The 20,082-nt window shown below is 42.4% G+C and overlaps 1 protein-coding gene across 6 annotated transcripts in view; it reads left to right on the top strand.

Moving 5' to 3' along the window:
• The first annotated feature begins 841 nt into the window (after positions 1–841).
• The window catches only part of LOC147890334 (chromosome-partitioning protein, putative (DUF639)), a 109,919-nt gene continuing 90,678 nt past the window's right edge, over positions 842–20,082 (top strand). The window contains exons 1-4 of one of the 6 annotated variants that reach the window (XM_087390610.1): positions 842–1,152; positions 1,441–1,547; positions 1,985–2,179; positions 15,310–15,538. In XM_087390610.1, the coding sequence (XP_087246736.1) occupies positions 1,541–1,547; positions 1,985–2,179; positions 15,310–15,538 (431 nt within the window). In that variant the 5' untranslated portion in view covers positions 842–1,152; positions 1,441–1,540. Of the gene's footprint in view, positions 1,153–1,224; positions 1,366–1,440; positions 2,180–15,309; positions 15,539–20,082 lie in introns of all 6 variants that reach the window. The other 5 variants (XM_087390609.1, XM_087390607.1, XM_087390606.1 and 2 more) reach the window with 5 other exon arrangements.

Here is a 20,082-nt window from a genome sequence, read left to right as displayed (position 1 = left end):
CGGAAATGCTTCTGTGCATGCGATACGTTTAGCACAAACGAAGGCACTTTGTACATGCAGGTGTCGTTTTCATCTTACCCTTTGTCCTAAATCTATTTCCCATAGCGCTTGACAAGTTCTGCAAAAATAACAACATGATTTGCTATTCACACTATAGTGTTTCGCAAGCATAGGATGAAGAGAAAAGTTGGAACAAACCTTTACCAAAGGTATTATTCTCAGTCTCCATAGCTTCGGGATAACACTTCTTCTCAGCCATAGTTAGGGAAAAGCGAAAGACAAGCAGATTGAGCAAGAAGACTCGTTGCATGCGCTTATAGGCACCTTGACGTGTGATACAGCTCACGCTTGACGTATAGAATATCTGCTCCATAAAGAGGAAATCTCCTATATGCCAGAAGAGAACAACCACCCATCAATCGAAGAGTAATCTCTTAGACTCAAAATAGTGCCCCATCAATTGAAGAACAATCGCCAGAACACAAAACGGCACAGAGGCAAGACGACGCAATGGAGAGCAGAGCACAAGTCAAGGTTTTAATAAAACCCCCCTCAAACAAGAATGCAATCCTTTCTAAAGGGCTAATCATGAAATGCCATCTCCAAAAATTGAAAAACCAATTAATTTTACATTTTGAAGGTGTGATGCCAAAGGCAAGCTATGGGCACATGCCACGTGGCATACCAAGGAAAGTTCTCGAAAAGGCCTTTGGAGTAAATGCCATCTGGAATGGAGAAGCGTTCATACACGTGTCCAAAAGCGCACATGAGCAATAATTGTACAAACAGTACCGTCATGAGAATTGTCTTTGTTTTGTTGAAACGTTCTGATTTAACTGAATGAAAAAGACAGTTGCAGCAAGTTCGCACACCTGAAACGCGTTCGTGGAGAGTGAGCAGCAGCTGTGCTAGAGCCGGCACATACACTGTACCCATTGATAGATTGAAGCTAAAATGAAGCTATAGACCAGCATCATCCTGCAGCCATGGCTTAGTATCATCATCATTTCATTCCCCCATACCAACCTTATTAAAGTAGCTGATCGGCCTCTTGGAAGCTCTCTAGCCATATTAGCATTCCATTCGGCCGCCCAAAACCCGACTGCATAAACTTGGACAGATGCCGTAGCCCGATGAACCTGCTTCATCTTGGTATCTTCCAGACAACTTGAAATTTGCTGTACACTTAAAAGTCTTAGCTGAAAATACTATGTTCTTGTCAAGAAAAATGTTTTGTAGGCTCCGAGTGACATGACATGAGCAAATGGCTGATAGAAAGGATAGGATTGCCAGCGATTTTGGACTCGTGTGATGGATGGATCTTGTCTTCCAAAAATGAACAACGTAGATCTTGCCACGTTGAACGTATTTTTCCTATATCTTATGTTTTTGGTGGTTGCAAATTTGAAATTATGCTGACTCTCTAACCTTAATGTGCAGGCTATAGCAATGTGAACGAGGTCTCCAGTGCGGGTGCTTATCTACATTGGAGATAAAAGTCTGTTTTGTTGTCACGGTAAATTGTTGGGATCAGGTTCTCATGCAAGGTATACTGTTGTACTGGAGGATAGATGTAAAACATCTTCAAAGAATCCCATCGTTGAGCTTATTGAATTTACCAGAAAGATCTCAAGTTTCATAGTAGTCGGTCTTTTTCACTTTTAGCGGTTGTGGCAGTGCGTACGACGTAAATCCTCTGCAGAAAGGCAAAAGCTGTAGTATTTTCAAATTCAGATAGAAAGTATTGGATTTCTTTATGGGTGCCACTGTGGCAGTACGTAGGTATTGTGCAACCGGGCAAAAGCTGTAATGACAAAAAAACCTCACACGATGAGCATGAGAGTTGTACTCCAAATTTGGATAAAGAGGAGAAGTACTGCACTCTTTGGATATTTAATCCAGTGACCAAGCATGAGATCAGCGTTACAGCCTCTGCCAGATGTGACACAAGGAATTTGTGGATTTAAATCAAGCTTTTGGTCAGATTCTGTGCAGGTGGGTTTGATACCTTCAACAAAAGACCATGTACTACTCGGTGCACGGCAGAAGGCTGTGGTTTGTTTTCAGGATTTGAATTTTTACTTTGGGAAAGTGCCAGAGACTTTGCAACACTTAAGTGTGCGCCTAGCAAAGACAGAACACTATGCTCGGTGGAAAGAGTACCTGAAGCGAGACATTGGTAAGATCCGTGCTCTCTGTGCAACGTTAGAAGATGTCTCTACAGCTGCTGTTAAGGATTTGCATTTTTTAACTAAAAGATGCAGTATGCTACTAGTGGTAACTGCTTTCTTTCATAATCAGAATGCCAGGTTTTCATTTAGAAGTGCAAACACGGCTAAGCAAGACAATTTGATCTAAAGATCAGGAATTGAGATTCTAAACTTTACTCCCAAAAAACTTCAACATAAACCCATCAAAAGTGAATTCTTAGTTTCTCTGGTGCAGTGATATTCCTGTCATCCACAGACCAACATTATTGTATATAGAGAGAGACTACTTTATAATTCATTACTTTGTCTGCCATGAAAGGGTGACAGGGCAGGAAAGTAAATCACAGAAGAAAGAATTATGCAATGGAATGCACAAGGGAGTTCATGGTTTCAACTTTTTACTTTGCAGGTGACCATCATGACACAACTGCACTGTTCATTTTGTCGTTTTAGGATGAGTTAGGGCATGCTTGTGGATTCACAAGCAGTTGTAGCTTGAATGAAGAGAACATGGACTACTTTTTGATTAGCCGTCTCCTCTAGTGCTAGCCTTTGTCACAGCTGAGTGTGCCCTTCACGGGCCGGAGTGCTGACAGGAACGCAGGACGAAAACTTTGTATAAATTATAATGGATGCTCAAGTCTGAATGGGCATGTGGATACGTATGCGTGAGAGCATATGTTTATAGTATGGTCTACACCCATCATTGGGCGTGGGGATGTCATAATAACTAGTCCCTAGTATGCGTGATGGAGCTTATGGTTTTCAACCTGGTGGCTGTCATGAGATTGAAACTGCAATTTTTGTCGTGTTTTTTGAGGATGAGTTTGGACACGTTCATAGTTCATCTAGGTATATATACTTTTAAAACTGTCTTGTTTCCTGTAAAATTTATTTACAGTGAGGTTGAGAGTGTATTGGACTCATTGGATAGAGCTCATATCGCTTGAAAGATATATACAGTTTGTTGTGTGAGTGGATATGTGAGAGGCAAGTTCCACCCAAGGCCATGTCAGCTATAGAATGCCTACTTTAAGGATGCAAGGTGATGCTATTGCAAGCCCTAGGGGATATGGTGGCATGCTATGCATTCGTCGATCTGAGCTAAGCCCATTGGGCATGGGAGTGTGAGTTGGTAGCCCGCTTGTCTCTTCAGAGCGTTCCTCTGTGCGGGAGAAGGTGTGAGATACTTGGACAGGTATCGTTGTTTGCAAGGAAGAACAGGGGTTGGACAAACGCTTGTTAAACAGCCGACAAATCCTGCCATGTCCATATGGAACAGCTTCTCCGATACTTTTCTGACTCTGTAATCACGAGTATGTGAACGATATCTAATACACCAATGATGGTGTGGACAGTTTTAATGAGAATGAACAAAATTGGGGCAGCTGTTGATGCAGATGCCACTTGTAGTCGGTGAAGCTTGATGTAGAAAGAATCTCAATGTAGTGATTGTGGTTTCATAAGAGCCCCATTAGGTGCTACTTAGATAACTTCTGGAGATCAAATGAGAATGGTAGATGTTTTGGCACACTCATGCCTGTCCTGTCAGTGTCAATGGTTATGGGGATTCAAATATGGGATGAGTACTCATTTGGTGGTCGTATATGTGGAGACAGATGGCTCACACAAGTTATCAGCCTCTTACAACCTTGTTTTTGGATAGTGGTGCGTTCCTTTGATGGTCCTAATTTCCTGTTGAAAGACAGATAGAAACCAGATGTTGAAGTTGGTTTTGGAGCCCTTGTTCCTGCTAGGAGTATTTTGGAGGCATTCTAGAGAAAAATATATACATACTTGCCTTGGAAGTTGCACGAATAAACCTTGTGGGAGCCCTGATTGTGGGTTTATGAAAGGAATTCAAGCTTTGTTATTCATTATAGCCATCAGCAGGATTAGGAAGTTACCCTTTCAGTGATTTACTTTGTTCGTCTTGTTTTCTTTATGAGACGGTCTTGATTTCAAGTTTCTGAAAAAAAGGTATAAATCGAGTTTCTATTAGGCATAAATCTTACATTTGAGACAGTCTTCCATCATTGCCACTTTGGTTGCAGTGTTTGTCCCAATTTTTCCTCTTGCACAGTTCTGTTGCAAACTCTTGCTGTGCTCCCTAATGTGGCCTTATTCTGCCTTATCATCATCATTCTGCCATCTCACTTCCTACACACCTTACCTCATTATTCATCGACATCCTATCACCTACAAAGCAAACAAAGGTGGTTATCAAGAGACATGTGGAAACACATCAAGGACCACAAAACTTTACCATGTGGTAGATCAAGCTAGCCACAACACACTGACACATGGCAACCTATTTGCCACATCATCACTACCACATGGCACTGCAACGTCATTATAGTATGTGTGGTACCCTACGACCTGGCCAGCATGTTATTTCACTACATATGCCCATCATTATTTTGACATGTGCTTTATTATTTTTTCTTCGGGTAATTTCTGAAGTAGACCTCTAGAGTTCATTAGGCTAGTTCAAGCTCAATCTAGTTCAGTCTTCACGCTTCGTCACTGTAACCTATTATGGTCACTTTGATTATCCGTCGCTAGACTGAACGCGGACTGATGGTTAGCACACTTGGTCACTGCTACCACATGGTCATCTTGCCTGTACCTGCTGTAATTGGTCCAGTTACTTACTGAAGTTGTGGCTTGCCCCAACTTTGGGCAGTCATATTTTACTTATTTTACATTCAAAGTAGATCTAGTTTGAACCCAGGTTTTAAGTATTGAAAGCACAATCATTTTGAGCGCATTTCAGCCATTTTGGCGCATCATTATACAGGCTTATTTCAGTCTTTAGTCCCAGTAACTATTTTTGGCTGAAATTCTGCACAATCATCTTCCGGCACAATTTCACTGACACAGGATCAAATTAATGAGGTTATGCAAAAGCAAAGTGAATGGGATGAAAAAGCAGGACTTGTCTAGAACTTGATCAATTTTAATGTGATGGATGTCACGATTCCTATCATAAAGGATTAGCTGAAAAAAGTTGATGCATGGAAGAGATTAGAGAATAGATTCAATGACCGGAATTAAAATTAGGTGAACATGGTAAAGAAGCATCAAATACAAACAAGACCAGATTACATGGTTAGGTTTAAAGTTATTAAAAATCAACGAGCTTCCATTAGTCAAGAGATAAAGCCAGAAAGACTAGTTTAAATTACATTGAATGGTCTAGGAAAAGGCTGTGAGCAATTTGTGATGAGCTATGGTGACTAGAGATGCCCCATCTTCTTTTAGATCATGTTAGATATGTTGACAAACGAGAAGGACTACAAACACTGATGCATACAGTTATGAAAAGGCATTTTTAGCAAGAGGCAAAAGCTTCAAAGAGGAAGAGGTAGAAATCAACACAATGCTGACAGACGTAGCATTTAACTCTAGAGACAATTTCTCTCATAGCCTTGGTGGGCATTCTTCTAGTCATCGTGTCAACAGCACCGACTGACATCAAGGTCGCATCAATCAAAAGGGGGCATGGAATCAAAGAGGAAGAGGCAACTCTGGCAGAGGAGGTTACCAGCAGAATGCTGCTAAAAGAACTAGCAATTGTAATTACCACGGTATGGAAATAGAATGTAGGAAAAAGCAAAGAGACATAGCAAATGGTCAATAAAGATAATCAACTCATTATGCCATGATCAAAACTAGAGCCAACTCCCTAGAGCCAATACACCATATTGGTTTTCTAACATGCATACAAATAGAAATACCAAGAATGTGATTATGGGTGATTATATGCCTTACAAAATTGAATGCATAGGAACAATTTCTCTTCATAGTAATGAAGGAATTGCAGCTAGCATTGAAGATATATTATTTGTTCCAACCATGGCTCAGATTCTCGTCAGTAGATCAAATGACTAAAAGAGACATGGAAAAGTTTGATTGCATTGCAAGGGAGGTGCACAATCCAAAGCCATTGCAAAAGGAGCCAAAGTTTTGCGGGGCAGACACATCCTAGAGGCCATATTAACCCTTTGGGAAGGACTTGAGCATGTAGGTGAGACAAACTAGGACATTGATTTTCTAAAAATAGACTTTGACAAAGTCTACGATAGAATGGAGTGGGCATTTGTTTTGTCCACCCTTCAAGACATGGGAGCAAGTCCTGGTTTTATCTCATTCATTGATACTCTGCTGAATTGGGCCAGAGCCAAGGTGGAAGTGAACGGGTCAATCTCCCCCTCATTTTCTCTTAAAAGGTCTATTAGATAGGGTTGCTCTTTAGTGCCACTCCTCTTTGCCATTGCAATGGATCCTCTTGGTTGGCTCATCAAGGAGGAAGAAGACATTGGAAACATCAGAGGTATACAGGTTGGAAAAGGGGTACAGATAGTTTGTCAATAGTTTGCAGATGACATGAACCTTACACCAAGCAATGATGTCAAATCGGTTGAGGGCGTTCTTAGGTGTTTGGACACATTTTGCACAGCTTCAGGTTCTAAAATCAATCACGAGAAAATAGGGGTCTTTGGAACTAAGGCGGCTCCTCTCCAAATCCTCATAGATAAAGGATGTAAGATTCTCAAGGAGGGTAATCTTTTGTCTCCTCGGGATTCAATGGGCTTCAGATGCACAAACAAAGATAGATGGGATTGGGTAATTGACAAGATCAGGGGCAAAATCAATAGATGGCAAGGTCTGCAACCGTCATTAGCCAGGAGAAAGTTTATGTTGAACCACTACATTTACTCGTCCATTTTGTATTTTATAGCTTCTTGGTTCCCAACAAGAAAATAGTTTGACCAACTCAATAGATTTTTCCGAACTTTCTTATGGGGGGGCCCCTTAGAGCAGAACAGAAGTTACAAGGCTAGATGGAACTTTTGTACCCTGCCAAAGACGAAAGGGGGCCTAGGAGTGGTGGAAGTCAAAAAGTCATCAGCAAGATTTATGGCTCAGTTGATTCTAAAAGCCTATCAAAATCCTGATTCAGTTTGTACTACCCTGATGTTAAAAAATGTGAGGAAAGTGAAACCTAACCAATGCAGGCACTGGAAAGAGATTCCTCTAGGCTCTCTCCTCTTTGGGCAAGAAAGGTGTGTCACAAAAGGTTTAGAGCTATGGAAAGGAATGTGGAGACCTTGGGAAAGCATGCGGCCTTTTTTTAAAATGGAAGGGTTTTACAAGGAAAACAGGCACCTTTTGCAGTCAAGACTCAATCTGGTTCTCGATTTGTTGAATGCTCAACCTCTAAGAGAGGACCAGCTTAGCTCTCAGACTAAGCAAGAGAGGGATCAAAGTTTGGGGAGATCCTGGGAACGTGGTCAAGCTAAGTGGCACAACGATAACTTCCTCCTGGTATCATAGAGACTAACCAGATTCGATCTTCTCCTTGTAAAGGAATGACAGGCTCTGGACCAGAGAAAACCTCCCCTAGCTAGGTGGTTGACTTCTTTCTTCTACGAAAGAATTCAGATGGGCTAGTCAACTGAATCTTTCACTAGTCCCGAACTTCTATGATGGATAGGAGGAGATGATAGCTAGACTCAACAAAACCTGGTACAGGAGAGACGACGCTAATAAGTGGTCTCTTAGATTCTCCAAAGTCTAGGATAGAGGTGTTCCTGAGAAGCACTTGTGCCTTTTTTGGCTTATCTTACACCGGGGAATCTGGACTGTAGTATGAGCCAAAAGATCGATCATGGGAATGGATGGTGTAAACATTGCAACAGAGCGCGAGAGGATATTCCACACTTGTTTCTCAATTGCTCCTTCTCCAGGGAATTATGAGACCTGCTACACAGACGCATTGCTCTCTAGTTCCCTCTTAGTTATTTAGTCATACTACTTGGAGACTCTCCTAATAGGGCTCCGCAAAAATTGGAACGTCATTAGAGGTGTAGCTCTTTGGTCAATTTGGCTTCAAAGATGTAATAAGCTATTTAATAATGTTCTAATGGATACTAAAAGTGTTTTTGAATCATTATGCTTGACTATAGGAATGAAGAGCTAATGTCAAAAAACTCGGCCTTCTTCACACTCAAGCCCAAGACTATTTCAATGTTGAACAGAGACTTGCAAATGAAGAATCCACACTACTAGATCAAGCCAAGGCATTGGTAGAACTGGTGGACGTAGAAAAAGAAGAATTTGTGTGGAACAGTTGTGACCCAGCCCTAGCCCCCTTTGTCTTGCCGATTCCTACCCCCTCCTTTCATTAGCTCCCCCTTCGTCAGCACCTCCTTCTTCTGCGGGCCCAAAAGTCACCTCTGTTGTAATAGGGATCCTACTCAGACCACTTCTCCTCCTGTGCATCCCTTCCAGTGCCTCATACAATTTCACATGTGGATCCTTCCAGTGCCTCATACAAGGTTTGTCGAGAAGCACTTACTGCAAATGAATTCAAGGAAAGAATGTGCAATTCCATTGCCTCTCTGCCAACTCTTATTGCTTCTCCGCCAGTTCCTAATGCCTCTCTGTTAGATCCCATTGAAATCAAAGAAGAACTGGCCTAGATGTTTATTTTATACTGAAACCTCTCTGGATCAGTTTTGTTACCTTCCTGATGTCTACATGTGCGGTCACATTTCCCTACTGTGATAGTGTGTATGCTGCCTATCAGATAGAGTTTTTCTGCTGAGAAAGCACAAATGTATATAATCTTTGGATATCATAATAGAACCCTCATTTTTGGAAAAATCTTCTCTTTTCTTTCTCCTTCTCTTCCATTTCCCTTCCTCTTCTTCTTTTTCGTCTCCCTCCCCTCTTTTTTCTTGTCTTCTCCTTCTCCTTCTCTTCCATCTCCCTCTCTTTTCTTCTCTTCTCCTCTTTTCTTTCTCCTTGTCTTCCATCTCCTTATCTTTTCTTCTCTTCTCCTTCTCCTCCTCTTCCATCTCCCTTCCTCTTCTTTCTTCTCTTCCATCTCTCTCCCCTCTCTTTTCTTGTATTTTCCTCTTCTTCTCCTCTTTTCTTCTCCCTCCCTTCACCCTCCCTTCCCCTCTTCTTTTCTTCTCGTCCATCTCCATCTTCTTTTTTTGCTTTTCTTCTCTGTGTCTTTTCTTTCTCCTTCTCTTTTCTTTCCTCTTCTCTTTCTTCTATTCTCCTTCTTCTTCTCTTGCATCTCCCCTCCTCTTATTTTCTTCTCTTCCATCTCCCTCCCTTCTCTTTTCTTCTTCTTCTTCTTCTCTTTTCTTCTCCCTCCCTTCTCCCTCCCTCCCTATCCTCTCCCTCTCGCTTTTCTTCTTTTTTGCATTCCCTCTTTTTCTCTTTTCCACATTCTGCATTCCCTCTTTCAACATTCCACATTCCCTATTTTGCATTACACATTCACTCTTGCCCCATTCCTCCTTTTTGTTTTTTGCATTCCCTCTTTTCCACATTCCTTGTTCCCTCTTTTCCACATTCCCTCTTTTCTGCTTTTCGCATTTCCTATTTTTTATATTTTGCATTAGGGTCATGGTTTGCCAAGTGACTCCCCTAGGGGCATTAAAATCCCATGCCCCATTTGCCATGTGTCTGTGTGTGGAACCTTAGAAACTGGAACCACTCTAATAGCACTAGGAGTTGCACTTGTTGCACATGAAATCATAGGTACCCTTTGGACATTAACTAATGCCCCTAGCGTGGCACCCCTAGGCCAAATTCAGTGACAGTTAGTTTAGACACTTCACCATCACCATCACGGCCCCGTGACATGTAGACTTGTAGGGCTTTACAGATGGAGATGGGACTGGTAATTGTTGAAGAAGTGAAAGGAAAGCATGAAGCTGAACATGAAACAAGAGAATGCTTGCTTATGGAATGAAGAAAGGTGAGACCATATGTAGGCACCTCTACATGAGCCACCAAGCTCCACAATCATCTCCTCAATCAGCTCCTAGAATCTCTCAATCATCCTATGTGGCATCTACCACCACCTAACAGTGCTTATGGGCACCTAACTGTGCCTCTAGCCACATAGAACCTAAGGTATGCCTGGGGCATACACCTTGAGATATCCCATCAAACCCCCCCTCAAGGGAATGCCTCGGGCTATGTCAAGGATACATCTAGTCTCATAGTTTCTCATGCCATCTCATGGTGGTCAAGAATAAATCTATGGCTAGGATCTCATGCTAGCAAGGGTTCCCAAGGGTGTGAAGTAAACAAAGGGATACATAAGACCTTCCAATGGTTATCTCCCATGCATGTACATGCACACAATGTTTGCAGGAGGTACCATGGAGCAAAACACATACACATGGCCTACATCATATGGTGACCAGAGGTGTTTACAAAGAACACAATAGTTTATTCCATTCTTTTTGGAGGACCATCCAGGCAGAGTACCTTGACTCAACATAAAAGAGAGATCTGGAGCATATATGGAGATGGTTCAAAAAGCATAATCTTCATAGGAGGCCTCATCTTGTGAAGGCACATCAACTGAAAGTAAATTGGCAGTTTCTAGTTTTGTAGTTGCTTCCTTTTTGGCCTTACAAAACTTTTCATGGTGATTGTTTTTGCCACAATATTTGCAAGGATTGATCTTGAAGCAATCTTTTGAGAGGTGATTAGTCTTCCCACAATGTTTGCAAGGTTGAAGCTTGCCCATTTGAGTTTTTATGGCATAGGCTGTGCCATTGCCTCTCTGGAGTTCCTTGTGCCTTTCTTCTTCTTGAAGAGCAGTAATAAGACCTTCAAGAGTAGGATTAGGAAGATTTTTCAATGTGGTAACAACATGATCATAATCTTCAGGCATACTTTTGAGCAATACTGCCATTGCATCATCTGTAGTGATTGGAGAGTTGATAGAAGCAAGTTGAGTCATGAGACTCCGCATGTGATTGACATGAGCAGCCAAGGGAGTGCCACTAGCCATCTTCAATTCAAAGAAAGCAATCTTAAGTGACAATTTTGAGATGTGAGAGCTAGTACCAAAAATAATATCAAGCTTCTGCCAAGCTTCAGAAGGAGACTCCAAATCAGAAATGTGATGAATATAGTCATCTCCTAAGCCAAGAGCAATAATGCCATAGGCTTTCTCCTCTCTAGCAGGATCTGGTGCCGAGCGTGTAGGAGTTGAGGATTCTCTAGCATTAGAGGCTGTTGAAGAAGAAGTTGAAGCAGGTTTGACAAGCCCCCAGAGGTTTTCCCTCATCAATGCAAACTTAACTTTCAGCTGCCATGTGTGAAAGCCTTTACCATTGAACTTATCAATATTCAAGAAGGTAGCCATGAGAGGGTCTAACCCAAAATGGGCAGTGTCTACTCTCTTACAAGGCTAGAAAGAGCTGAAAAGCTTCAAAGTACAAGCGTTTTGTGTAGCAAAGACTCGTAACAAAATTCCATACTAAAAATCATAATGGAAATGATACTCAACTTGCATGCTTCATAGAGGTGGCTAAAAAAAAGTATTCCAAGCAAATCCTGGTATAGCAACCTGAAGGAAAGTTGTAGCCACAATTGTACTGATGCTATTCAACACTTTAAAACATCAGAAATGCCAAAGTAGCATCTAATGTAGCACCAAACTCACAACACTGTCAAAACTGTCCAAAACAGAGGCCTAATCTTGGAGGGCTTGTATCTCACTCTTCAAAGCAAAGAAAAGAGGGCTTTCTAGGTAGAAATAAAGCTGGTATACCAGAGAAGAGCCACTGAAGAGGAAAGGCGAAATGCTGCGTCACGTCGCCATAGCCAGGAGCTTGATTGTCGACTGGTTTTTCGTGTGTTTCTCCCTCCCTGGTGGACCATTTCACTTCAAATCTGGACAGGGGCTAGCTCATGATGTTGTGCAAGCGTGGCTTAGAGGAATTTCGAAATGGTTGCTCCAGCAAGTCGTATTGCACGAAATGGCGTCAGGAAGAAGGCGACTATTGCGCGGGTCTGTGGGCACCATTGCCTAATTGCTCTGACGTGGAAGGTTGCCCATACGAAGGGTCTCTCCAGCCAGAAGGACTCTGAGAATGGTTGCTTGTAGGTAGAGAACTCAGCCCTCCAAGTGGTTGGGCAGAAAGGGGCAAAATGGAGAGGAAGGTGAAGAAGAAGAAGAAGAAGATGACATGGCATAAATGGGCTTAAGGAGGATCATAGTGCTCTGATACCATGTTGAAGAAGTGAAAGGAAAGCATGAAGCTGAACATGAAACAAGAGAATGCTTGCTTATGGAATGAAGAAAGGTGAGGTCCATATGTAGGCACCTCTACATGAGCCACCAAGCTCCACAATCATCTCCTCAATCAGCTCCTAGAATCTCTCAATCATCCTATGTGGCATCTACCACCACCTAACAGTGCTTATGGGCACCTAACTGTGCCTCTAGCACACACACATAGAACCTAAGGTGTGCCTGGGGCATACACCTTGAGATATCCCATCAGTAATGTGGATGACAAAAGGGTCAGCAGCTGTGTCATGGTAGAGCAAGAAGCAGCCAATAGTGGGTGTGTTGTCTACAAAAGCAGAATACAAAGGATCTACCAATGTTGCATGTGAAGCTATATGTGTCAGAAGGTTACTCTTAGAACTTAAAATCCTTTTAGAATATCCTAGCACACTTTATCGTGACAATATGAGCAGCATTTAACCCATGCCAGGACAAAGCATATTGGATTGCATTATCACTTCATTAGAGAACTTCTGAGTGGTCTTTTGACACAGTAAGTTGCAGATATCTTCACTACCTCTCTCTTTTGACAAATGACAACAGCTTGATATTTGCCAGAGCTAGCTACAACTTAAGAGGGAGAGTTCTGCACTCTATACATACTTTTTCACTGACTCTTTGCACTCTATGTACTTATTCCAATTTTTCTTCTTTATGACCTTTGTTGCCATAATATCAACCTTTTCATCCAAAAATATATTGTGTAGAAGGCCCTCTACTTATCCAATGCAACTTAAGAGGGGGTGTTAAGGATAGTGTAAATTGCTCTTACTAGATAACCCTACTCCTAACCCTAGGGGATGTTATATATATATATATATATATATATATAGTTTGTCCTGTAGTGTGCAGCTAGTCCTCTTGTGGTGTCCACTCTCTCTCTCACCGCTATCTCTACCTAGCTGGTGCTTGAAGAGCCGGTGATATAGCATCTTGTCCAGTGCCACCACCACCAACTTTTAGCAAAACTTTCCCTAGATAAACTCGTTTAGAGCCATGATATCAATGCAACATGCATTAGGCCTAACACTAGCGGGTCTTTGACATGCATTTGTCTTCAATACTTCTATTGGCAGTGGAAGATCTGCATCCATGCTAGCATAATTGAAAGGGATAGTATTAAACTTGAACGAGGCAATGCATGACTTGGTTGCACACTCATTTCCCCCCACCCATAGAGAGTATCATCTTTATTGCTTAGTTCGTCAGATGCTTTGGAGTTGATAGGGTGAGCACATTGTGCAGACTGCTCACCACCATTATGGGGAACATAAGGGCTCTTTTTGTTGCATGACTGGCTGCTGCTGAAGGGATGTTTTCTGCTTTTCCTGCTGATGAGGCTGCTGATGAACTATGATGGGAGTGAGCCCCTTGGATAGTCCCTGCCCCTGCCCCTGGCACCCTCAGTCAATAGGCTGCCGACTCCTGCAGGGCCAATAGGCTGTCTGTCCCATCTTGTATGTTGGCTGAACCGGCTGGCACAGGCCAGCCTGTTGGAACAACACCATAGACACGGTCAGAGTGAGAGCTGGAGCAACAACCACATCCTCTAGCTGTAGTCCTCACAGTAGTAGTCACATCGCTACCCTAGTTGCACATCATACTTCCCTCTACTTGAATTATTATGATCGAAGTTGAAATCCATTTCACCCTAATTCACCACCTATACTTGAATTATTATAACCAAACGTGACATCCATTTCACCCTATTCACCACCTATACTTCCCTAAACTGAATCAAAAGTGACACCCAAATGGTATAACACCTTTGAAAACCCACATACAGGCTTCAAACACATCTTGCTTTCGAAGATCCTGATATTGTGGAGGTATCTCTATTATGCAGGCAGAGCTTGTATAAACCATTTTACATATGTTATCTTCTGATAAGGATAATCTTTTGAGCTTCTATAGACATATATTATCTTCTGATAAGGATGATCTTTTGGATTTCCCATGACCCTTAAATTTCTTGGCCTCTCTTTCCCATTGCAATCCTTTTCTATCAGCTTGGTGAAATGCTTTCCTCTAGAAGATCGATGTGTCTACACTGCACGGGTAATGCTTCTATTTTTCGCCTTTATAGGCCATGAATTTGACTATCTTCCACATGTCACCATGCTAGTCAAACCTGACTACGAGTCACTTAACCGTCCCTTGCCTCATCTCTACTAAGTGCACATTCCCCTTCAATATTAGATGGCAATCCAATCAAGCGTTAATTGTGAGTGGCATTGTGTAACCTGAAGTATCGCAACTCACAAACACCTCTTCCAACCTCTCTTGTAATAGTTTTGCCCTCGTCCTCATGGTATTGACAGTATCAGTAATAGTAACCTTAACATTTCTTCTTCATCAATTCCTGATGCAATGCATTTGGTTACATCCTTAATGGCTCTTGGTCACCAATATGCTACTTATCGCGAGGAAACTACACTCACAAGCCATCCTTGTACATCCATTGCACCCTCTTAGTTAAAGACTTTTACTGAGACTTAGCATTGGCAATCGTTACCATCCTCATCCTCATCTGGGCATTCCTTTTGTGCTAGAGCCCCCCAAACTTATCCCACCATATGCTATACCCAGTGCGAATTTCAGCATAGACTTTTTGTGATGGAAAGATGTAGACACATTGTGCTTGTTCCATATACTTTTTATTCCAACATTTGAAGAATGGACAGCCTTAGGTAAGATTCAAGTATGTGGAAAAGATCTCTCTTTATCTTTTTGGTCTTTTTCTGATGGTAATTGTATGTAGAACTCATGCTAGTGAATGCAATCAATAACATTTTTAATAGCCAGTGTGCAATGTTTCCTTTTTTGTAACAACTGCGTGAAATATTCCACTTTTAGCCCTTTATGTTGCAGTCACTTTAATATATTTTGCTGATTTTATTTTTGATAGAGTTACAGGGTTTTTATTTATTTCCACAAAATTGATATGCTGACCATATGCCTTTTCATTTTTTTCAACAGTCAGCTTTGAGGGCTTTCATTTCCTTCCTGCTGTCAGAAGAAATGCCTTTTGGAAAGCTACGAACACTCCATTTGGAAAATCAATTCCGAACAAAGATTCTCTGGAGGAGGGAGTGGAGAGGCCCATTGAGTTGGGTCTTCCATTTGTTTCTGGCCAAACAGTTGACTTTAAGTCTCCCAAAGGAGATCTTTCTACTGCAGCTATTAGCTGTATTGAGCAGTTAAGTCGGTGGGTACCTCATTTATTCTCACGGAAGGTTCTGCACTTATGCTGGAATATGCCTAGCTTGTTTTAGAACTCATTGGATGACACTTTATATATATGCATTTCATTAGGAATGTTGTTGATTTCTGTTTATTCGATGGCTCTAGAATCTCTTTGTTTGGCACCTGTCTATGTTTGAGCTTCAACGCATTAATGCCCGTTATGATTATTGCCGCTGAAAGTTTAGCAAAGAACTGTAGATTGTGAATTATAAGAACGGCTATAATCTAGAGTATATCAATAAATTCATGCGCTGCCGTGTTTATGTGACTACTTGTCTTCTTTCCTGAGTGCTGTCAAACACATTGTGCTGGAGTGCTCCCATATACTCGCCACTTGTTGTAGTTCCAACAATTGAATGCCTACTTCTCACAGGTAGCATATATCCCACAGATAGACTTCCATAGGTATCCGTATTGCCTCAAAGCGATTGATCCTTATCCCTTATATTAAGCTTTAGTGCTCTGCATTTTCGATGCAATAAGGCTGCGAACCTGTTGAAATGTCGGAAGGATTATAATGCACTACATGATGAATGACCCTCTTGACCTCGTTCATGCACATGTTCTTGAGAGGCATTAATAGAAAATGGTAGCTAGAAGAATCTCAGCTATAAGGACTTCCAGCCAAGGATAGACGAGTGGAGCTCCTATAGGGGAGCTTTGGATTGGTGCATGAAGGATGTTTTTTTCTGGTCTTGGTCAAGCTGCTTCTCAGGTTCTTGAGTCTTGTTTCATGCTTCGTAGTCTCTCTTCATAGTTGCATTCTTTACTCTCTAGTTGTATTTCAGTTTCCAAGATCAAAGTGAATTCTCCCACATATTGTGGAAGGGGCTCTCAGTGGGTACATGGACACAATCGGTTGTCGACTTGCTTATCTTTTTGCCCTTATCTCTCTCTCCTCTCTTTGTAGTGCATATTGAAGATGACTCGCTAAAGGTTTAAAGAAGGTCTTGCTGCGATTCACGTGGTCATTAACTTTTGCATGCTACATTGGTATCAGAGCTGCGGTCTTTGATCCATCTTGACTACTGCGAGTGCATGGTTGTGTTGAGGTCAAGAAAAATCACACATCCAAGCACCATGGATCAAGAAGGGAGAGAAGAGTTCCAAGAGTCTGACTTCTAAGAAGACAAAGATGGCCCGAAAAGTACGCATCTGCAAAGCAGTCAAGAAATGATGAGATCAGAATTGATGCCTCTTGTCCCAGTTAGAAGAAAACTATGGCAGTTGGAAGAAAGTAAAAGATAGCTAGACCAAACTAAGAAGCAGCTGAAAGAAAAGGAGGCAGAAAAGCCTCAAGAATCTCGAGGAGGCTCAGATTTTGAAAAATTGCTCTTGTCAATGCGAGAGGAATGCAAGAACGGGGAGGCACTTCGACACATAGAATTGGCCTAGACCGAGAAGTAGCATAGACTCGATCAAGAGGTTGCTTCAACATCAGTAGATGTTAGCCACTATGTAGGCTAGCTTGAGTGTGACAGCTTTCACACCACCAGCCTCTACACCAGCTAAAGTCCTTCCACACACACGATGGACTCTGAACTTCACAAAGTACGACGGTAAGTGTGATCACTCAGCTATTTTACAGCTCATCCATCAATTTGTTGCACATTTTTCTCTTGCATGAATCCAGGATGAGCAAGATAAAGTTCACCTCGCAGCTCCTTTTCTCATCAGTGAGGCGGTCACTTGGTGGCAACATTGGGCCAGTATATGCTTAACTTGGAGGACAAGTATTATGGCCTATTCGAGAGTCGTTTGCCTGTGTTGTCCTACAATAACATGGTTATCACGTTGGCACAACAGGCGAGAGTGTCTGAAGACAACAAGTTGAAGCAATACATCAGAGGTCTAGATTCCAACATCAGATTTTCAGTATGGAATTTAGACCCGCTTACCTATGCATAGGTGTTGACGCTCGCTGGAGAATTGTCTAGGTTAGCTAGGTTCAGCCTAGATAGTTACATGTTAGTTAGGGTTAGTTTTAGGTCAAATGGACGGCCTTAGGACTGCCACTTGCGGCTATCTAAGCTATTTGCAAACTAGGCTGGGTCACCAAGGGTTGGCTCAGAGAGCTGAGAAAGTCGGGTCAAATGACCAGACAGACTTTTGGCTGAGGTTCCTTGAGTAACGAGCCCCATCCCCTGTCACGGACACCAAACCTGGCATTCCCATACACACACATATATGATGTACTCAACCAGCCAACACCCAACTTCTCACATGTATCATGCCCCACTTTGTGCACACTTTTCATAGCTGGTGGTGTCAAACATGTAGCCTTGAAGGTTCACAACAGTCGAGCCACAGATCATGAGGGCCTACATAATGAATTCATTGCATACGGAATAAATACCCTGGCCATGATCTTAGCTAAGCTCTTTAACAAAGCGGTTTGCACAAGCTTCCTACACACTTGGACCCTTAATGCCATCACTCCCATTCACAAGGCAAGATATTCCATGAGCACATAAAACTACAGGATCATTATTATTGGACATGTCATGTCTAGGGACTCAGAGCTATGGGACAAGTGGGCGTTCGGACAGATCACGGGACCATGGAATATACTTACACTCAAGGGGGGCATTGAGGAGCCCAAGATGCAGAGATCTATTGTGCTTTGTGGATTTTTGCAAGGCTTTTGACAGTGTGCCGAGAGCCCAACTCATTAGACGTCCACATGCTCCTATAGATATGATTAGGAGATCACCTCGGCAGTCATGGCACTTCATGACAAAGTCTCGGGTTGGTTTGGATAGGTGCATGGTAGACCATTGGGGTCAAACAAGGTTGCTTGTTATCACCAATCTTGTTTGGCCTCTACATAGATGAGCTTGAGACCTTTATTTGGACCCTTGGAGGGGTTGGTTGCTCTTTAGCTGGATCCTTGCTCCAGATTCTCCTACATAGATGACGTGGTCTTACTCTCTTCCTCAGTAGAGGGTCTCCAACGACACTTGGATGTGCTTCATACATTCTATGAGACACTTGACTTGAAGGTCAACCTTGGTAAGACAAAGTTTATGATCTTTAGCATGTCCCGGGCAGCCATGCATAGAGAGCATTTCATCTTAATGGATTGCCAGTAGAGGTGGTTGCATCCTACACATACTTGGGAGTCCTTTTTACCGGTCCGATCTTTACAATGCATCCAGCACTACAGACCCGACTGAGCAGGGGATACGCTGCGCTAGTTAGACTTGAGTGACATTAATGATTGCTTTCATTCTCACTTTCAGGACCACTGGACCAAGACTCCTCTCTTTGACTCTTTGGTCCGACAAGCAAGGATGTATGGCAGCCCTTATTGGGGGCCAGACCTATGAGAGACAGATTGGGCTCGAGTTGAGAGGCTTTATGTTCTCATGCTTTCACAGATGACTTGTAGTAAGCCTTCAGTTCACATTAGATAGTCCTAGCTGAGTTCAGAGCATCTCCACTACAGCTCAAGGTTATGATGTACCTCTAAGGCATTAAACAATATGGCTTCTACACCACAGGGCAATGTAGGCTTCTTGTTTGGTCTTTTCCTCATCCATGGCACTGGCGGCAGAGGGTGCTTAGAGGTGTTGGTATGCACGTACATGTAGATGGTTGGAGAGGCTAGGGTTCCACATAGACAAGCTACCTCCACATTGTTTGAGGCCCACTCCATCCTACTCACATATCACTAGTTAAACTAGGTCATCCTAGACGACTTTTATAGGTACATACATTCAAGACTTGGTTGGCATCTCGGTGAGCTCCCAGTGAGGATCAGCTTTTACAGAGACCATTGCCTATGGGTTTTAGCAGAGGGCTTTATCGATCCACCAGTATACTGTTATGGATAAATTTGACTAAGGTAAAAGGCATAAACATATGTGTGTGCTTGTATGTGTGACAATAGTATAATAAAATATGGCGTGCATAGGGCCCAGGGTTGAGGTGGCAGGGCATGACCATGTGCCACCCTTCCACGTAAGAGGACCCATAAGGTATGTTGTACATAATCCATGGTAGTTATATTATAAAATGGTAAGGTGGCATGGTTTCTCCATGTGCCACCCCTCCACCTAGGCGGTCCCATGCCTGTATTTAGTAAGACATGGATCAAGGACCATGGGAGAAGTAATATAAAATAGGTGGAGATGGATATTATATTGGATTATTCCCTCCATGTAGGATAGGCCCATGTGGAGGGGGTGTAGATAGTTAAAGAATGCAAGTTAAATAATTGGGAAAGTAGGATGAGGTGGCAAGACTTCTTGTGCCAACCCTCCACTTGTCGTCCTAGATGTTTGAACGAATTATAACATTGAGAGGAGAACAAGGGAGTATCTTAGACTTGGGATATGGGGTTTTATTTATGTGGAAAAATGAGGCAAAGGGTTGTCGCACACAATTGAGAGTGCGTACCCACCTAGCCCACATGAGAGACTCTTCCACACACACCATGCATGTGAGAGGATGCATTTATTGGGAGAGACCCCCTCTCTTGGCTATAAAAGGAGGGGGCTATTC

This window comes from Dipteris shenzhenensis, chromosome 19 (assembly GCF_047967505.1).
Source record: "Dipteris shenzhenensis isolate YYH24624 ecotype China chromosome 19, Dip_SZ_1.0, whole genome shotgun sequence".
NCBI lineage: Eukaryota > Viridiplantae > Streptophyta > Polypodiopsida > Gleicheniales > Dipteridaceae > Dipteris > Dipteris shenzhenensis.
The sequence above is the reverse complement of the archived record's forward strand: the minus strand, read 5'-3'. Positions and strand labels throughout refer to the sequence as shown.